The sequence below is a fragment of the Alexandromys fortis genome, unplaced genomic scaffold, assembly GCF_014885135.2.
Source record: "Alexandromys fortis isolate MF-2015 unplaced genomic scaffold, M_Fortis_MF-2015_v1.1 scaffold_282, whole genome shotgun sequence".
NCBI lineage: Eukaryota > Metazoa > Chordata > Mammalia > Rodentia > Cricetidae > Alexandromys > Alexandromys fortis.
The window spans coordinates 330,510-350,906 of record NW_026068199.1 but is presented as its reverse complement, the minus strand read 5'-3'; the positions used below and the strand labels follow the sequence as shown (position 1 = coordinate 350,906).

At 39.8% G+C, this 20,397-nt stretch overlaps 1 protein-coding gene and 1 pseudogene across 1 annotated transcript; both read right to left on the bottom strand.

Annotated features, from left to right (window-relative positions):
* Positions 1–1,074: 1,074 nt before the first annotated feature.
* Positions 1,075–15,286, bottom strand: LOC126493098 (zinc finger protein 709-like). The gene is made up of 4 exons (XM_050129887.1): positions 15,188–15,286; positions 5,212–5,338; positions 4,954–5,014; positions 1,075–3,542 (listed from the first exon to the last, which is right to left on the bottom strand). The coding sequence occupies exons 1-4, from the start codon at positions 15,188–15,190 to the stop codon at positions 2,078–2,080; spliced, it is 1,656 nt and encodes a 551-aa protein (XP_049985844.1). The 5' UTR covers positions 15,191–15,286; the 3' UTR covers positions 1,075–2,077.
* Positions 15,287–18,502: 3,216 nt separating this feature from the next.
* The window catches only part of LOC126493082 (splicing factor 3A subunit 3-like), a 5,794-nt pseudogene continuing 3,899 nt past the window's right edge, over positions 18,503–20,397 (bottom strand).

Genomic DNA, 20,397 nt, shown 5'->3' with positions numbered 1-20,397 from the left:
GTGCCTAAAGTATTTTATTATGCTGCCTGGGGATGTGAAACCAATATCAATGTTCCTGGTTGGGAAATAGCAAAAAGGACTTACTTAGTCTTTCACCCGTACCACACCAGGGGAATTTGAAATCACAATCATTTTCACTGAAAAGGAGAAAAAGAGCTAACTGGTTAACAGGCAATACTTGGGGTTCACGGTTGTATGATCCAGGAAGGGAAGACATAGTGATTCTGTTCACCCTGTGAGTTGTAACACCTCCCATAACCATAGTACTAGGGCCCAATCCAGTATTACCTGACCAGGGCCAGCTAGCCCCGGCTGAGGTAGCCCCCCTTGCCAGAGCCCTGGGCCCTACTCCTAGTCCTAAGCAACCATATCAGCTCTTATATGTTCTGTAATTGGGAACAAACCTAACTCTCCCAAGTCCCAGGACAACAGCTCTCTATTGATCATGATGGGCCTACAACACTGGTTTGTTAATTTCTGTGTAGAGATCCAATTAGTCCTCCAAATTTACTAATATCTCAAGATTGAGATATTTGGCCAAATAAGAGGAGGGAATGTAAGACTTTAAGACAATTCTGAAGCCATTTCTGACAATTCTGAATCCTCTCAGCCTCTGTGCCATAGTGCTTCCCCTCCTCCCCTGGGAACCAAGGACCTAACAGCTATACATGCATGTGCTCAGTTCCTGAACAATTACCCATGTATGTATGTTTTGATTTAGTCCCCTGGGAAACGGAGTCAAAATGACCTCTTAACCTCATCTGATCTGGCAACAGCTCTCCAGCCAATTATTGGTAATATCCCTTTTGAATAAGCCAATCATAATAGTCAAAGAACAACCCACCTTGAGTCTGTGGCCTTCTCCTTTAAAAGTAGCCTATACCAGCTATTTGAGGTCTCTCTGCTTTGGGTTTAAAAGTATGTATTTAAATTTTAAGTGGTGGAGTATGCCACACATACGCCATAATCTAAGAGTAGGTAGGAGTCAGAAAAACTCATGGGACTCAAGAGAGTCTCTTGAGTATTAAACTCAATACATCAGGCTTAGTAGCAAACACCATTAACATACTGTAATCTCTCTGAAATATACTTTATTTCTTAGACAATGTTAATGAAACTGTTATCAACAAATGTTTACATTTATACTTCAGAATGAACAGGAAATAAAACACAACGTACATGACTATCATTTTCACATGTAAATAGATATATTCTTTCAGTTGTCCTGTGTACAAATATATTTAGATGAAAATACTGTTAATTATTTTAAACTTTTATTGATACAATATTATTACAATTTTTATCACTGCACAGGTGAGATGGTACAAAGGGAAAAATTCACGAAGAAAAGGCCATTAACCTGTATATGACCACAGAATCCCTAAAAGGATGGTAGAGAAAAAACTCCAAAAACATACCTGATTTTCCTTCACAATAGCTACAAATAACATAAAATATCTCGGAGAAAGTCTTAAACAAACAAGTGGAAGACTTCTATAACAAGAACTTTAAATCATTGAAGAAAGAAATTGAAGAAGACACCAGAAAGTGAAAGATCTCCCAAGCTCTTGGGTAGGTAGAATTAACATAGTAAAAATGGCAATCTTACCGAAAGCAATCTACAGATTCAATGCAATGCCCTCAAAATCCCAGAATAATTCTTCACAGACCTTGAAAGAACAGTACTCAACTTCATATGGAAAAGCAAAAAACCAGTATAGCCAAAACAATCCTGTACAATAAAAGAATTTCTGGAGGCATCACAATCCCTGACCTCAAACTTTACTACATAGCTAGAGTACTGAAAACAGCCTGGTATTGGCAGAAGAACAAACAGGAGGACCAATGGAACCCAATAAAAGGCCCAGATATTAATCCACACACCTTTGAACACGCTACAATAGTATGTCTTTCCAGTATGAATTATTTCACGTCTTTTCAGATGACTGTTACTTAAAAAGGCTTTCCAACATTGCTTACATTCATAGGATTTCTCCCCAGTATGATTTCTTTCATGAAATTTCAGATGACTGCTACTTATAAAGGTTTTACCACATTGCTAACATTAATAGGGATTCTATGCAGTATGGTTTCTTTCATGTCTTTTCAGGTAACTACTGCATTTAAAGATTTTATCACATTGTTTGCATTTATAATGGTTCTCTCCAGTATGAATTCTTTCATGTCTTTTCAGATGACTGTTACATGAAAAGGCTTTATTACATTGCTTACATTCATAGGGTTTCTCTCCAGTATGGATTCTTTCATGTCTCTTCAGATGACTGGTACACAAAAAGGCTTTATCACATAGCTTACATTCATAGGGTTTCTCCCCAGTATGAATTCTTTCATGTATTTTCAGAATACTGCATAATGTAAAGGCTTTACCACAATGCTTACATTCATACGGTTTCTCCCCTATATGTATTCTTTCATGTCTTTTCAGATGGCTATTACTAAAAAAGGTTTTATAACATTGCTTACATTCATAGAGTTTCTCCCCAGTATGATTTCTTTCATGTATTTTCAGATACCTGTCACATACAAAGGTTTTACCACATTGCTTACATTCATAGGGTTTCTCTCCAGTATGATTTCGTTCATGTATTTTCAGAAACCTGTTACATACGAAGAATTTACCACATTGCTTACATTCATAGGGTTTCCCTCCAGTATGAGTTTTTTCGTGTATTTTCAGATTACCAGTACATGTAAAGGCTTTACCACATTGCTTACATTCATAGGGTCTCTCTCCAGTATGAATTCTTTCATGTGTTTTAAGATAACCGCTACATGTAAAGGCTTTACCACATTGCTTACATTTATAGGGTTTCTCTCCAGTGTGATTTCGTTCATGTATCTTTAGGTAGCTTCTATTTCTAAAGGCTTTACCACATTGCTCACATTCATAGGGTTTCTCTCTAGTATGAATTCTTTCATGTATTTTCAGATAACTGTTACATGTAAAGGCTTTACCACATTGCTTACATTCGTAGGGTTTATCGCCAGTATGATTTCGTTCATGTAGTTTCAGATGACTGACATGTATAAAGGCTTTACCACATTGCTTACATTCATAGGGTTTCTCTCCAGTGTGATTTCGTTCATGTATCTTTAGGTAGCTTCTATTTCTAAAGGCTTTACCACATTGCTCACATTCATAGGGTTTCTCACCAGTATGAATTCTTTCATGCATTTTCAGATTAAAATTAAGTGTAAAGGATTTGCTACATTGTTTACATTTGAAGCGTCTCTCTACAGTCTGAGTGCTTTCATACTTTTGAAGATGATTATGATGTCTAAAAGTTTTACCACACTGCTTATATTCATTGTGATTCTCTCCACTTTTTGTTCTTTCAGGTATTTGGTGATAACTGTGATGTGCAAAGTCTTTGCCACATCGAATACCTTCATAGGATTTCTGTCCAGTATGACTTGAGTCTTGAAAGGGAAGATTATAATAATCTTCACAGTGACATGAAAAGTTTTTACCACACTGCTTGCATTCATAGTGATTCTCTATAGGACGACTTCTTTTGTGCCTGTGAAGAAACCTGGCATGAGTAAATTCCTTACTACAATCAATACACTGATGCATCATTTTTTTCTTCTGAAGTCTACCATATAATCAATAAGTTTGATACGCTGGAGAGTTACCATATAGATTTTATTCATAGGGCTTACCTTCCATGTAAGTTCTTTACTGCAGGTGTTAACAGGAATCAGAACTATGGGTATTATTAAATTTTTTGATTCACTGGGTTCAACTTTAATATGGGCTGTTTTCTGTGTGCTAAGATACCTGTGGTAGTTCAGGCATTTAATACATTATTCACATTTATAGTGTCCCTCTCCCAGGTGAGTTTCTTTACATCCTTGAAGTAAACTGTAAGAATTCACACCTTTACTACCCTGACTGCATTCATAATGTAATCCTATAGTAGGAGTCACGATACATTTGCAGTGTGAATCAAGACAAACACAGCCATTTCCACATTTCTTGTGCTCATATGGATTTACACTAGTGTATGGTCTTTGATGAATCCCAAAAGAAGTCAGGAAACCAAATTATCACATTCAATAAGGCTACTCATAGAGGGGATTACAGAACTTCTAAATGATTGGGAGATATAGATACTTTACTGCCTTCCATATCCCTAAGGATCACGAGGCTTGTATCCAGACTGGCATATGATATGCCTATAAGTAAACAACAAATGAAATATAAATGAAATACATTTCATTTACAAACATTAGTTTTGCTCCTCATTGAGATGAACTATAGAGATTAAACTTCCAGCAGACAACAACCCTCTTGACTCTCATATTCTGAATTCTCAATATTTTTGTAAGTCATTACATGAGTAGCTATATACCAGTAGCTTTTGATAGACTACTTCCTTCTTGGAATTTTTTGTATATACAGTGATGACCTGATCAACATCCAATCATTTTATAACACCTGAATGATATAAAACCGAACGAGTGGACAGTTTTATGACATAGCATTCAAATGACATAATAAATAATTATATCTGTTAATCCATTGCTTCCATTACTTGTTACTTAGAATACTTCTTTGAAAGCATGGATAAGCTACCTGACATTAAAGTAAATAGTGTTGTGAGAATTTAATAATCATTTAGAAACAAAACTATGCTTATTGGGCCTGGAGAGATGGCTCAGTGGTTAAGAGCACTGTCTGCTCTTCCAGAGGTCCTGAGTTCAATTCCCAGCAACCACGGGGTGGCTCACAACCATCTGTAATGAGATCTGGCGCCTTCTTCTGGCGTGCGGGCATATCTGGAGGCAGAATGTTGTATACATAATAAATAAATAATAAATCTTTTAAAAAAACTATGCTTATTTCCCTCCTTGTTTTTCATTAAAACTGAATAACACATCAACATGAAGTCAGATACATATTTATATCAATTTTCCCATGAAAATTACCATCCATGTCTTCTAAAATGCTGATAATATTCTTCCATATTCTCATCTTCCCATTTGTAGCCTAAAATAGACCAACAGAAATTGTATGATATACTATTGGAATACACTCAAAATCTAATACAATCTTTGGCAAACCTTAGAACCATGCCTGACTTATTTACATTCTTCCTCTTTCATGATCAAGATCACTGCGCAGCATCAAAAAACCAGAAAAATTTGTCCATTTATCTTAAAAATTGAAAAAATACTCAGTATTACCTATAGCCGTGAGATTTCTGTAGGTTTCTACCATCACATCTTTGTAGAGACTCTTCTGGGAAGGAGCAAGCAAAGTCCACTCTTCCCTAGTGAAGTTCACATGCACATCCTCATAGGTCACTGCATCCTAAAATATTCCATAAGTGTGTATTACAGAAATTCTGGTAATGACAGCATTGGATATGTATTCTTCATTGACAGCATACTCACATAAATCTGAGTGATTTCCACATAAATCTGAGTGATTACATGAAACAGAAGTTTTAATCTAATCACTTAGTCAATTAGAAGGAATCTAAAAATAAGGTTTACCCCTGCCATTTCTGAGCCCACTGAACAAGATTTATATTTGCAAGAAAAATATCAACACACAGATAGGCATGTAGAGAGAGAGACAGAGAGACACACAGAGAGAAAGTGTTGTGTGTGTGTGTGTGTGTGTGCTAGAAGGAGAAAAGAAGCAAAGAGATCAACAGAATTAGTTTCTATGAGATAATTGTATTAATAATTGCTACCTACAAAAAAAAAAAAAAAGAATGAGTAAGCAGAGTGTATTGGCTCAAGCCTTTAGTTCCAACACAGGAGACAGAAGCAGGTGAATCATTAAGATAGAGGTCTTCATTATATCTGCAATTAATTTCATGAAAGTCAAAGTTACATAGTAAGAGCATGTCTATAACAAAAATAAAATAAATGAACATAGAAATGAAATAGACAAAACTCAAGTCTCTCTAAGTTTCTGCCTCAAACCCACCTATTCACCTGCTATATTGGTGGAACTCTGAAACACAGCTTGCTCCAATAGTGAGGGGACCTAAGAGGTAAGTGAACAGCCATTCAGCAGTATAGCCCTCTCTAGGACCTTCCCTGTGGGGGAAAAAAAAAAACCCAGGTCCCTCCCCCAACTTCCTTGCCTTTTCTAGCCAGTCAGCAGGGAATTTCTTGTGGGAAGACTCCCTCAAAATCCAACCTCATCCACTGGACACTCCAAGCTACTAGTCACACCATGCCTAAGAGCTGAGAGCTTGCTACAATAGTGAGGGGAACAAGAGAGAAGACCAAGAAAGCAAACCAGGAGAGAAAACCAAGAGAGCAGGCTTATAGAGACCTCAGAGGCTTTCTGAGACAGACATTGACAGGACAAAGCAGGCCAAGAAAAACTCCCAAACATTCAGACAGTCACTGCAAGGATTGAACCAAGATGCCAGCCTCATTTGAAGGAAGAGATGGGTAGCCACCAATGCAAGAATTCCTCCAACAACCTAAAAAGCAACATGGTAACATCAGAACCCAGTAGTCACCCAGCAGGAAGACTTGATCATACTAACCTAAAAAAAAAAAAAAACAGAAGAAAATGACTTTAAACATAACTTTATGAAAATGATGGAGACCTTTAAAGGGGAAATGAAAAACTCCCTTACAGAAATGGAGGGAAAAACAAACAAAAAATTGAAAAAAAATCCTCAAAGAAACAAACAAACAAACAAAAAAAAAACAAGAAAAAACAAGAAAAAACAAACAGGTGAAGCAAATATTTCAAGACTGAGAGGTAATAAAAACAACACAAACCAAGGGAATTCTGGATATGGAAAATCTGGGTAAACAAACAGGAACTACAGAGACAAGTATAACCAACAGAATACAACAGATAGAAGAAAGAATTTCAGGTGCTGAAGATATTATAGAGGAAATAGACTAATTGGTCAAAGAAAACATTGAAAAGGATCCTGCCCCCTGCTGTATATAAGAAACACATCTCAACCTTAAAGACAGACACTAACTCAGGGTTGGGAAAAGGTTTTACAATCAAATGGACCTAAGGAACATGCGGGTGTAGCTATCCTAATATCTAACTAAATAGATTTCAAACTAAAATCAATCAGGACAGATGGAGAAGGACACTTTACCTCATAACAGGAACAATCCATCACGATGAAGTCTCAATCCTGAACATCTATACTCCTAATACAAGAGCATCCACATTTGTAAAAGAAAGATTATTCAAACTTAAATTGCACATCAAACCCCACACACTAAGAGTAGGAGACTTTAACACTCCTAGTTTGCCAATGGACTGGTCAACCAAACAGAAACTTAACAGAGAAATAAGAGAACTAACATGTTATGAATCAAATAGACTTAACAGACATCTATAGAACATTCCACCCAAACATAGAAGAATATACTTTCTTCTCAGCACCTCATGGAACCTTCTCTAAAATTGATCACATACTTGGTCACAAAGCAAACCTCCACAGATACAAAAACAAAAACAAAAAAAAAAGGAGTAATCCCTTGTATTTTATCATATGGTTTAAACTTATATTTTCACAAGACTACTCTCATGGAAATTGAACAGTGAATTACTGAACAACCCTGGGTCAAGAAAGAAATTAAAGACTTCCTTGAATTCAATGAAAATGAAGGCACAACGTGCTGTGGGACAATGGTTTGTGCTGTGGGAAAATGGTTTAACCTGTGAAGATTTGTTTCTTGTATGTGTTTAGTAAAATGCTGATTTGCCAGTACCCAGGCAGGAAGTAGAGGCATGGCAAATGTAGAAAGTAGAGGTGGGCCAACAAGAACGAGAGGAGAATCCTGGTAAGAGCAAGAATTCAGTCTGCAGTTGCCACCCAAATGCAGAGGACGCAAGATGTCACTGACTCGCAGAAAAAGGTACTAAGCCACGTGGCTATCAGAGATAAGAATATGCCGAATATAAGTTACAAGAGTTGCCAGAGACAGTGATCTCCACTGGAAAAGGTACATGGAGTAACCTCTGAGCAAGGGAGCCAGAGCCAGAGACCGCTGAGGGTCCAGACTTGAATCTGGAATTTTCAAGGGAGTAGACCTAAGCAAGGACCCCTGTGGGTCTGGGTGTGAGTCTAGGACCTCCCAGGAGCTAGGCCTGAGCCAGGACCTCTGCCAGTCTGGGCATGAATCTGTGACATCCGAGGGAGTAGGCAAAAACCAGAGATCTCTGCAATGCCAGGCACGAATCTGGGACTTCAGAGGGAGTAGGACTGAGCCAGGACCTCTGTGGGTGCAGGCAATGGTCTGGGACATCAAAGGGAACAGGCAGAAACCTGGAACCTCTGCAGGTCTGAGCATGAGTCTGGGACTTCTAGGGAGTAAACCTGAGCCAAGCCCTCTGCAGTTATAGGCACACCAGAGCCTGGAAAATCTGAGGCAGTAGACCAGAGCAAGAGACCTTTGCAGGACCAACTCCAAGCCAGGGACATCTGCAGGAGTGGAAACAGAGCAAGATTTACAGGAACAGGTCAAATCCAGGAACCTAAACCAAAGTAAGCCTGAGACAGCAAACTCCAAGGGAACGGAGCAGAGCACAGGAGCACCGAGCTATCTCCAGGAACATAGAGTAACCAATGGGGTAAATAGAATTGTGGCACTGACTGTACCACAAGGAACAGCCATTTGAGCTTTGTATTCACTGGCACCTAAAATATTAATCAACAGAATCTCAGATAGCTCCAACCACACCTATTAAAGGAAAAGATGAAAAGAAAAGGTAAGAACACATGCAACACCACAAAGAGCAACACAACACCAGTAAAACTTAAAGACTCTACAACAGCAAGACCTGAACAACCAAATATAGATGAAACAAAAGAAAACGACCTAAAAAATAATTTCAAGAGAATGTTTGGAACTCTTAAAGAGGAAATGAGAAATTCCCTTAAAGAAATAGAGAAAAAGACAAACAAAAAATTGGAAGACATCGGCAAATCACTTAAAGAAAACCAAGAAAAAGACATCAAACATATGAAAGAAACTATTCAAGACTAGAAAACTGAAATAGGGAAAATAAAGAAAACACAACGTGTTACAGAAACAGAAATCATGAGAAAACAATCAGGAACCACAAATGCAAGCATGAACAGCAGAATACAAGAGATGGAAGAGAGAATCTCAAGCGCTCAAGATACAATAGAGGAAATAGACTTGTCAGTTAAAGAAAACATTAAATCTAACAATAGCTTAACCCAAAAATACCCAGGACACCATGAAAAGGCAACATCTAAAAATAATAGGTATAGAAGAAGGAGAAGAAGTTCAATTCAAAAGCACAGAAAATATATTTAACAAAATCTTAGAAGAAAAATTTCCCAAACTATAGAAATATATGCCTATGAAACTACAAGAAGCTTACATAACACCAAATAGACTAGATAAAAAAAAAATCCGCTCGCCACATAATAATCAAAACACTAAACATACAGAGTAAAGAAAGAATATTAAGAGCTGCAAAAGAAAAAGGCCAGTAACATATGGAGGTAGACCTATCAGAATTAAACCTGATTTCTAATTGGAGACAATGAAAGCCAGAAGGTGGTGGTCAAGCGATATGCAAAGATTAAGAGACCAGCCCNAGTAAAAATGGCAATCTTACCAAAAGCAATCTACAGATTCAATGCAATGCCCAGCAAAATCCCAGCAAAATTCTTCACAGACCTTGAAAGAATGGTACTTAACTTCATATGGAAAAGCAAAACAAAACAAAACAAAAACAGTACAGCCAAAATAATCCTGTACAGTAAAAGGACTTCTGAAGGCATCACAATCCCTGACTTCAAACTCTACGTGCTAGCATAACTGGATATCAATCTGTAGAAGGATAAAAATAGACCCATATCTATCACCATGCACAAAACTCAAATCCAAATGGATCAAAGACTTTAACATAAAGCCAGCTACACTGAACCTTATAGAAAAGAAAGTGGGAAGTACACTTGAATGCATTGACAGTTGCATGACTGGGGTAGACTGAGGGGCCACTCGCAGTGGCACCAGGATTTATTCCTACTGCATGTACTGGCTTTTTGGGAACCTATTCTCTTTGGATGTATACCTTGCTCAGCCTGATAAAGTAGGGAGGGCCTTGAACCTTCCACAGTGCAGGGTACCCTATCCTCTCTTAGGATTGGATAGGGGTGGGGTGGAAGGGTGTGTGGAGCGAATGGAAGGCAGGAAGGGAGTGGGAACTTGGATTGGTATTTTTCTTTTAAATCTCATTTTATATAAAAAGGCTAATCTAAAAAAAATAAACTGTAAGAATAATAAGATCTAGCTAAACCTGCGTGCATGCTTAAACAGTTACAGTTTCCAATGTAAGCAATGCAAACACTGAACATGAAAAAATAGCACAGTGCAGGAGAGATGGGTCAGCAGTTAAGTGTGCTTGTTGGTCTTTCAGAAGAGGGAGTCTCAATAGCCAGTGCTTACATGGGTGCTCCCAAGTATTCATAATTCCAAGTCCAGGGATTCTGCAGACATCTTCTGATTGTTGTGAGTATCAGTCAGCAGTGTCATGTATATCTGTGCATGCAGGCATAGATTCATATTTACTAAAAAAAATTAAAAATTCACGAATGGTGGTAAGACTGTCACACACTGTCATCCCAAGACTCTGGAGGCTCATACAGTCTTAAGGTCATGTATGTAAGACACCCTGGAATAAAGAATTACACACTCTGAGAATGTTCAAGGTCAAGATATTGGTAAAGCACAGCAGAACAGTATGTGCTTGACATAAACAAAACCATACATTCTAGGCCAATCTGTCAGTAATATAGAAATGAAAAAGCAAGGTGTGCTGGAGCATACCTTTAATCCCAGACCTGTGGAGGCAGAGGCAGTTAGACCTTTGGGTTCCAGGACAGCCTAGACTACAGAGATACTTTTAAAGAGGCAAGTGGATCTCAGTGAGTTCACATCCAGCATGGTCTACAAGTTGATTTCAAGGACAGTATAGGCTATGCAAGGAAACACTGCCTCAAAAAACAGGAAAGACAGGACTACAAAAGAATCCCTGTGATCAAAAAAAAAAAGTATGTACCTTAAGAATAAAAAAAAAACGATTAAAAATATCATCAAGCTAGCAAAATGACTTACGAATAAAAAGCAATTGTTCCTGGGGTATCCTGGGGTAATTCACAGACATCGTCTATAATGGTGGTGTACACATGAGAACACAAGAAAGGAGGATTGTGATTAATGTTGACCACAAGAAAGTAGACACTAAGAAAAGGCTATGGGGTGAGGCTACAGATACAAAAAATCAGATCCCTACCGAGGAACATCCTCAAAAACAGCTCCTAACACTAAAATATCAATAAGCAGCCGATAGTAACCCACCAGTGAGATAAAAAATAAAGTGCTTCATATACCTGTGAGGATTTTCAATCAAGTGACTACATTCTAATCCAGGCCACTACAGGCTTATGGACATTAAATGAGGAATAATGCTGTTAATCTAACTTTAAGTGTCTTAAAATTTTGGAATAAGCCTACAAGTCAATACACTTTCCACCTCTCTTTGTCATTCTCAGAAATTATAATACAGATTTAAACATTTCTATGTCACTGGACAGTATGATCCTCACACTAACCCTGAAAAGATAGTTATTATCATCAGTTTGGCTGTGTTAGCACCTTAAATAAAAAACTGTGACTTGGCCATCCTGACCATTAGTCCGGGGTCATTGAGACTGGGCCTGTAGTATGTTATGAGAAAGTTTCAGCTAGAGATGAGAAAAACTGAGGTAGGATAACCTCTGTGGAGGTTTGGTTGCAGAGTAGGAAATAGAAATTTCTGCCACTTATAAAAATGAAGAACTCAGGAAGAAGAAAATACCAGTGACAGGAGAATATGTTCAGGGCAGGAGGGAGGTGAGCTTCCCCATGTGAGTAACCTATAGGTACTGGACCTTCTGATTGACCTTGCTGCTATTTGCAATGTTGGCTGCTGTGATCTGTTTCCTAACACATAGGAATAGCCAATGGGCGACTTGTGTCTCAAACCTCTCAGCCTGGTTAACTGTTTCAACCTGAATTGCTCATACCCCCATCAGAGAGATTCCTAACTGGAAACTCAATATTCATTTGTACACCCCTCAATCTGGTCTGCTTTCATTCGCAGGGCACGAATTAACAAATGTTGTAAAATTACACAGAAGGTCATTCAGTCTGACCCAATGAGATCCTTCTTCACAACGGTGAGTCTGTAGTGGACTGCCTTAACCTTCACTCTGTGCTCTTGCAATTACCTAACCTGTCGCCTCCTGTAGTCCACACCATAAATGTTTCCTCCTATTCTGCTCTGAAGGCAGAAACCATGCTCCACATGAAAGCCCTTTTCCTATTTCTTCAAGGGACACTCCACTACATGATTCAAATAGGTAATTTTACAAATATAAGAGGACAGCCTTTTTCTTGAAGAATTGAGAAATTTAAACTCGCAGACAGCAAGGTTGGTCCTTGAGGAGCAACAGACTAGGTTCAAGATCACCTAAGTCAAGATAACAGAGCTCGTCTCAGAAGTATCTTTCTACAGGGCTTGAGTTGCAACTGTGCTAGATTAACATGTGCTTACAGGGAGAAAACACTGCGCACACTTCAGAGATAATAATGTAGGTTCTCTGTAATAATGCTGTGCATGGCCTTCTGACCACTGCTCAACAAGGAGCCAACCTGGATCAGATTGTGCGCTTCACCTATGCTGTCCTCCTTAAAGCTCCTTTAGGTTCAGGGTCCAGGTGATATTTGGAGCATTGTTAAACAGGGACAGGAACTGTAAGGAGACTGCCACTCGGGCAGATGTTAGATTTACACAGCAAAGATATTCCCAGAAGGATTTCGTAAGTCCTCCAGTTAGCTGAAACAGCAGGCCTTTCTTCAATGACTGTGTCCTGATGGGGAGATACCAGGAAGACGGGATGATAGAAAAGATAAAACCTGGGTAGGAGGTCGTGCACAATCAATCTTATGCCAAGGAAGCTTCTTAAAAAGAACAGCATTTGTCAACTACTTCCAGAGCAGAAACCTTAGGAAATGGGAAGCTTCCACAAATCAACAGGAAGATTCTAATACAATGGAATACCTTTAGGAAGAGCCAGAGCAAACAAGGTGGGCATAAGGAAAACATAGGGTGTCTCAAGTGTATTCTGATCAAGTCCACAGCAGACATGGAATTCATAATCAGACCCATGTGCTAGGGAGAGTTGGGATTCTGAGGATCTGAAGCAGCCCCTCTCCTAAGGCCCTGGCTAAAGACCTTTATCAGGCCAAGCATATTCCTGCTTTAAAAGCAGGAACTGTTTTTGCTCTATAGCTTGAAGACTTATAAAAAGCTGAAAAGGGCTAGGCCTCAGGCTATTATTGGCTCTACAAGGTATGGTCCAAAGTTTGAGAAGTTATGTTCCTTCTCTACATAGTGGAAAGCAGCAACTGAGCAGGCCAGCCCTCAACACACCACTTCATCCATTTCTAATATTTTTATGCACAGTGTTGTTCCCCATCGGCACAACTATGCTTTTTGGCATGAATGGAGGTATATGGAACACGTTAATGGGTGTTCTAACCCTGTAATGCTTTTCTGAGAGGCTTTTCATAGGCGTGCTCTTGGATATAGGATGGGACTAGTGGCTGGTAATAAACCAGAGTTTTCTATTTTGTTACAGTTTGTAATCACATGCCTGGTTCATCCTAGTGAACATACAGTTACATCCTGGTAGAGCCTGGTGTATTTATAGTTACATCTTAACATTCTAATCTCTAATAGGCCTGGTTAGCATACGACTTAACTTTGCCACAGACTGGAAGCAGACCTGCTACTATCGAACCTATTTAGTGTGACTTTCTTTCTCCTAAGCTTTGGTAAATCCTTTATATCTTCAGTTTTACTCCTCTACATCACAGCACAGTAGTGGAGCCCTATCCAACCCAGGACATGTTAATAACATCCATAAAATAACTCCAAATGCATTTTACAAGTATATTTTAAATGCGAATTGCTTCACTTCTAGAAGTTACTAGAGAAACTAGGCATTTCTGAGTATGGCAACTTGATTATTAGATACCCAAAGCATGGTGACATTAATAACCAGGTTGTGTCAATACTCAATCCCCTGTGTCTGGTACCCCAAGAAATTCTTTTTGCCAAGGTCAGTCACTTAGACAAATGCCGTCATTTCCTCAGGGGATTGAAGAAAGTTCCTACCTGAAACAAAAATTCAAATCATACAACTCCTCTCTGGCTAGAGGGTCTAAGGCTCTGCCAGAACCATGATTGTGTGCCTATTAACTTGTCAAGGCCAATGTTAGCCTCTAGGCTCCCTGCTTACAAGGCCCACTTCAGCTAACAACCCTCTTTTTCTGCTCCCATTTAACTCTGGAAACACCCATCTTTAATGAGCATAGTAAAAACTGGCTTTCTGACATGTAAAAACAGCTTAGTCAAGAGCCCCACTATGTGGAAGGCTTTACCAGACAAGCAGAATTGAGTGACATCATTCACTTGAGATAACAAGATAGTCCTTGAACCCCATGACACCCACTGGACAGTATATAAGAAGCAGAGGTCAAGAGCAATGATGCTCTGCTCTGGTCATCTGGTGAGAGGTCACCTTGATCTGTCTCAGCGCTGGAGAGTCTATCCCTGGATCCTGATGCTTCCTTTTTCAGATCAGAGACTTGTGTGAAGACAGGACCTGACTTTCAGGTTAGAAAAATGGCACAAGTGAGCAGACTTTGGGAGAGAGGTTTTGTCCTTCAGTTGGGAGTTTAGAACGTGAACCTTGTATGAGCACCCTAGCATAATAAAATACAACTTTTGTTGTCATGTGTGCATCTGCCTTTTTATTCTTCAGTTTCCCATAAGACAGCATGACCAGTTTCGAATAAACTTTTCCCTTTTTCCCCAAACAGCAGCAATTTCAGCTTCGCAACTGCACCCGTTTTCATTCACCCTGCTCCAACTGCTCTAAGCAGATGGAGACCCAGATGGAATGTTATTCAGAGGCTACAACCCTGGCCAGCGAGATGCAAGGACTTTATAGAATGCCATTTTTGGCTGCCTGCCTCTGCCCGCTGGGGGAAGGGGCAGAAGCTAACCACGTGGCTCCCAAGGCTCAGGCATCCACTCCTCCCCGCCTGAGCAGAGCAGCACCTCACTCACCATGTCGCAGCTTCCGAGCTCTCCCTGGCCCCACACAGCTCCCCGCAGCACTGCTCTCTGCACATAATACCACAGCCCTCGCGCTTGCTCAGACACGGATCCTAGCCTGCACCGGAAGTCTGGAAGAGCCCACCCGCTCACCTGACTGGCGTTCTGCCTCGAGATCATGATTGGCTATTGATGTCTGAGTGACAAGAGCACCTCCCTTAGGGTTGGGTTAGATTGTACTCAAGGACTAAGCAAACTGGGTTCTGGAAAGGCTCAGACCTTTCCCAAACTGCAGTGATTTGCATTTTACTTGTACTTGTGGCCTCCAATTGCTGACACTTTCCTCTTCCAGCATTCCTTAAGTACTTTGCCTCTTCCTCCTGGTGAGTTTGTAAAGCTCACTGCAAAATGTGAAGTGGAGTGTTTTTTTTCTGTACCACAGGTATTAACGTGCCTGGAATATTAACAATTAAAAGAGATTTTAGGACTCCAAACAAGAGTGGCTTCATGCTGAGTTTAGGCAAACTGTCCTTTTACCTAGCAGGTGCAGGGTCTTCAGAATACACTGAGAAAAAAGTAGGAGCCAGAGCACAACACTGTGATAAGTCTGAGCTGGATGATGGCTCCATTCCTGTAGGAATTTCCTTCCTGAAATCCAAGTCAATCTCTTGAAAATGAATACTAATGCAGAGTATAGTCTCCAAGTTAACACGAGTACATAGAGACAAATAAGGTGAGGAGCCCTATTGTTAGTCAGCAGATGTTTTTGTGTGCAAAGGTAAACCCGGGAATTCCTAAGAAACAGCCTCTAATGCCAGTAAAGGATAGAATTGCTAGTCAGATCTAGGCCAAGTAGGAAGAGAGAGAGAGAAAGAGAGAGAGAGAGAGAGAGAGAGAGAGAGAGAGAGAGAGATTACTTTTTCAACGTCCTTTATATATTTAGGTTGCCAGCAGAAGTTGGGGCCCTTATTTTTTTTAAAAAACATGTATCTTTTCACCTTGACAAACCTGGATTGATGGTGGATTTTCTTACTGCACACGATTTAATTTTCAAACATCTCTGAGAGTTAAATTCTAATGTCAGGATTTTAGTTGTTTCTGTATATGGTCAATTTGAATAGCTACAGCAACATCCAAGACTAAAGAGCCAAGAGAGATCTCTTACCTGTGGTGGGCATGAAGAACATGGGAGCCATTTCCAAAGGAACATTTTACCTAAACAGCGGAGCAAAGAGGATTTCTGGACATGATACTTGGGAGATCTGCCTATTTCTCAGCTTTCTCATTGAATAAATCCACTTCTGAATGTGCTCACAACTTTAAAGCAGAGACATTTGGGCTGCATTCTTAGCTCAACATTTTAAGATACCTAAGTTATAATAATACCTAAGTTATAATAATATCAGAAAGAAATGCCTCTAGCATGATCCTACTTTACAACAATGTCTGAATCCTGAGTGCTGGTATTACAGGAATACAGTATCACAACCATCTTGAAAACTAAGTTTGTAGGACAGTATTGTACAACAACTACTCTGACCTGAGAGTCTCCTTCCTGACCTGAGGTGACTTAGTAACTCCTTGTGTAGGTGAGGGGTACATGCTTAAGGCCTTTCAGCAAAAAGGAAGATATGTGCTAGTAATGCAACTTAGATCCTGTTGCTAAATGGCCCAGCTTCTCTATTTCCACAATAAGCCTGGTCCTAAGCCACAGTCCAGTCCATGCAAGGACACCTATCACCCCGGTGCTGTCCTCACGTTTGTTCTGTGTCCCAGGACTCTTCTGTCAGACTGGGCAAATCTCTCCTCCAGGTGACAGGATTTTACCTTGGTTCTGAACCAAGAATCGGGTATTTACTGGCATAAGAGACAGTAACAAATCTCATTAAAAATCCATGCACTCTCTGTTCATTTCTTTATACTCTATGGAGGCCAAAAATAGATGCAAATGAAACTCTTTTTCTCAGCCAGTAACTTCTAGTGAGTATGAGGGAGGGCTGTTCCTACACTCTCAGAGCCTCCTCATGAGTCTCCTTTATTTTTTCATCCTATCTATTTACAAAGCACTTGGGTCCTTACCATGACTTGTCATCTTTCTGACTTGAAGATACCTTGTGGATGATGCAGACGGATGCTTCACAGAGCTTTCAGAGCAGCAGATACACACTGAGCATGTGACTGAAGATCACAGAGCAGCAAGTTCTTTTGCTCACACTTCTTTTCAGCACAGGCATTGTCCCTTCCTTAATCATCCATGCAGACATCACTGTCTACTGGGTCCTTATCACAGCCACTTGGTCCCAGACCAGAGACTGACTCATGTTGCCCACTGGTTCCTTGACCGGACTGAGCACTGGCAGCACATCAACTGCAGCTTTCTATACTTCAGGGAGTATTACTACCTGCTTGGGATGAACAATGATAAATATTCTGCTATCTTATATGAAATCAGTTAAATTTCCTCCCTTGAGCACTGGTGTCTAAGTCATTAAGAGAGAATCTGAAGTGTGAGATGAGGGTCTGTGGCCTGGAAAGGGTGAAAGTCGAGGAAAGAGAATTTCTGAAGTGGTTTAGCTGCAGAGATGGGAGGGAGAGAGGCTGTCCCTTACAGAAAAGAATAATTCAGAGAAAATAGCAAATTACCAACTTATGAATTACAAACCTTGGATCAAAGGTAGGTCAGATATCCCCAGTGAGTCACCCAGGGTTTGTAGAACTCTCTGGAAACTCTCTTTGGTACTGGCTATGATGGCCATGTTTGTTCTTACAGTCTACCTTGGCAGTTTGGGAAATCCTGAGAAAATGATGCATTTTCCCCTGGGGGTCCTATGGGACCACTGAGTGTCATCTCACTTGTCAGTGTTGGTTCTCCTAAGTCACTGCTTTCCTTCCCAGAGTATCTTCTCCTATCAGTAGTGAGCCAATGAGTTCCTTTGGAAATTAAGATAAAATAACTTCCCTCAGAACCCAAGAAAAGAGAAGATGAATTGCATACACGCCATTAATACATTACTGCTATGATGCAAATTTAGCAAGCATACAATGCTTCTTCCTGGAATTGAGTAGGACACTTTGTTATAGAATATATGTGTCTTTGTGTGTCTCTCTCTGTGTGTGTCTTTATTTTTTCCAGACTAAAGGCTAGTTTCATTTTCTCACAGTTCTTTTTAATACATCTCAATTTTGAAATATGCCAACATGTCATGTTTCTACAAGATGAACATTAGACTGATTACATAGCAAAATGTCTTTATGAGTCTTTGGTTGGGGTAAATAGAAAACAGTAAATCTCAGAGAAGCCTGTGTAAGCCAACCACTAGAGTTTTGTCATTTCAGATTCTAGTATGGCTTCCTGTTCATAAGATATCCTCTGGAGTCTTCATATTCTTCCTATGTCTCAAGCCTGCCATTCTTATGAAGTCTTTTGCAGGTTCAGCGTTGCCCCCAAGGAGACACGATCTCTAATCCTTGTCATATTTGCAAAGAGAACCGTGTTTGGACTACCCACACACCTCATGCCTAGAGCATGACTCTATTCAGCAAAGTGCCCCTGGAAGGCCTTTAGAACTTGGTAGGTGTAGTTTCCACAAATCTCAGAGTTGTAATTGATATTCGGGCCATGAAGATTATATAGACAGTGGGGGATGGGTTTGACATTCCAGCCTAGGGCAGGTTTGGGATGTTGTAAATGATTTCTTTGTCTTCATCTTCTCTTCAGTTCTCAGTGGCTTATTCTTCTTTTTCTTCTTGCTCTTCTTCTGTCTCAGCTTATTTTTGCTGTACATTTTCATGAATGAGCTGTCACTATTCCCCCAAAATCTCCACGTATCCGTAATTTGGACTTCCAGAAAAGCAGTGTCTTTGTTTCTTTCAGTGTCTTTTTTATGCCCTTTGGTTTGGGACTTTTGGCTCTCAGAGTGGTATAGAGTGACTCCAGTGACTTTTTATTGATGCTGCTTAGCCTGAACTGGCTCTTCTAAGGTCTCACTACAATTCATACATAAAGTTACCGGTGCAGATTTAAACTTTTCCAGACCTAGGAAAGCCAACTACTCCCCCTAGAAGGAGAATTTAGAGAGGGCAAGATAGGTTCTAGCATGGGTCAAGACACTACTTGTCTCTTTCAGCCATCCTTGAGAGGTACCATTATCCTAAAATTCTCAGGGTCAGTCTTAATCTTCCCAAAGAGCAAATTTATATCCCCGAAGGGGTTTCTCCCTTTCTGTGCAATAATGGATGTACTCCAAAAGCGTCTCCAGGTATCTCTTATACTCTGCAGCCTTTCTTCCTTTAGGAATGTCAAATAACTTGTCAAATTTACCAAGTATGTGATGCAATCCAGTTTCTCAGATGCCATCTGGTTAATGTAGTTGAGGTAGCACTCGTGGAGATCAAGATCATGACCATATCCCTCTTCATCTGTGAACTCCATGAAGTTTTGTCCCTCCTCACTTAGATTCTTTTAAGCTTCAGGCGCTACTCAGATTCCACTGACATTGCACACAGATCTCATTTGGTTGTTTCCAGTGAATTTTTTCTTTCTGTTTCAGTATATTATAGTATTCAGAAAACTCATCAGGTCCTGAAATAGCATTGAATTTCTCCTTTCATATTCCATATTTATCATCATACAAACCCCTGAGGTTCTCACTGACATCCATGTACATATCTTTCATGGCTCAAGTGCAGAGATCAGAAATGACCTCGTCCCAAAACATGGATTTTTAGTAAGCATCCCTCTGGCAATGATGTCCATGAGCCATTCCTTCTCCTCATGATATCTCTGTTATTTATTGCTCCAAAGTTATCTCCATTTTTCCCTGACTGTGGCACTTCAATTCAGACCACCAATAAGACCAGGATATATTTCAGTGGCCACAGACCAGGTGTCACAGCCCTTGAGATTCAGGCATGAAACCATCCAATCCCAGTGTTGATTCTAGTTTCACATTCTTTGGGATTTCCATTTAATATGGGAGGCAAGAGACAAGATGTTAATTATACCTACATCTAATGGAAAGTCTCTGCCCTCATGTGTGTGTCTGTGAAAAGACAGTGAAGGCTCAGACTCTTTGCTGAAACAGGGAGCTGCCCTAACTTCTTGACTCTACACTGAAGATTCAGATTATCTGTGTGGCGTTGATATGTCATGACAAGGTGGAATGTCATGTGGAAGCTTTTTTGTTTGTTTGTTTGGTTTGGTTGGTTTTTTTTTTTTTTTT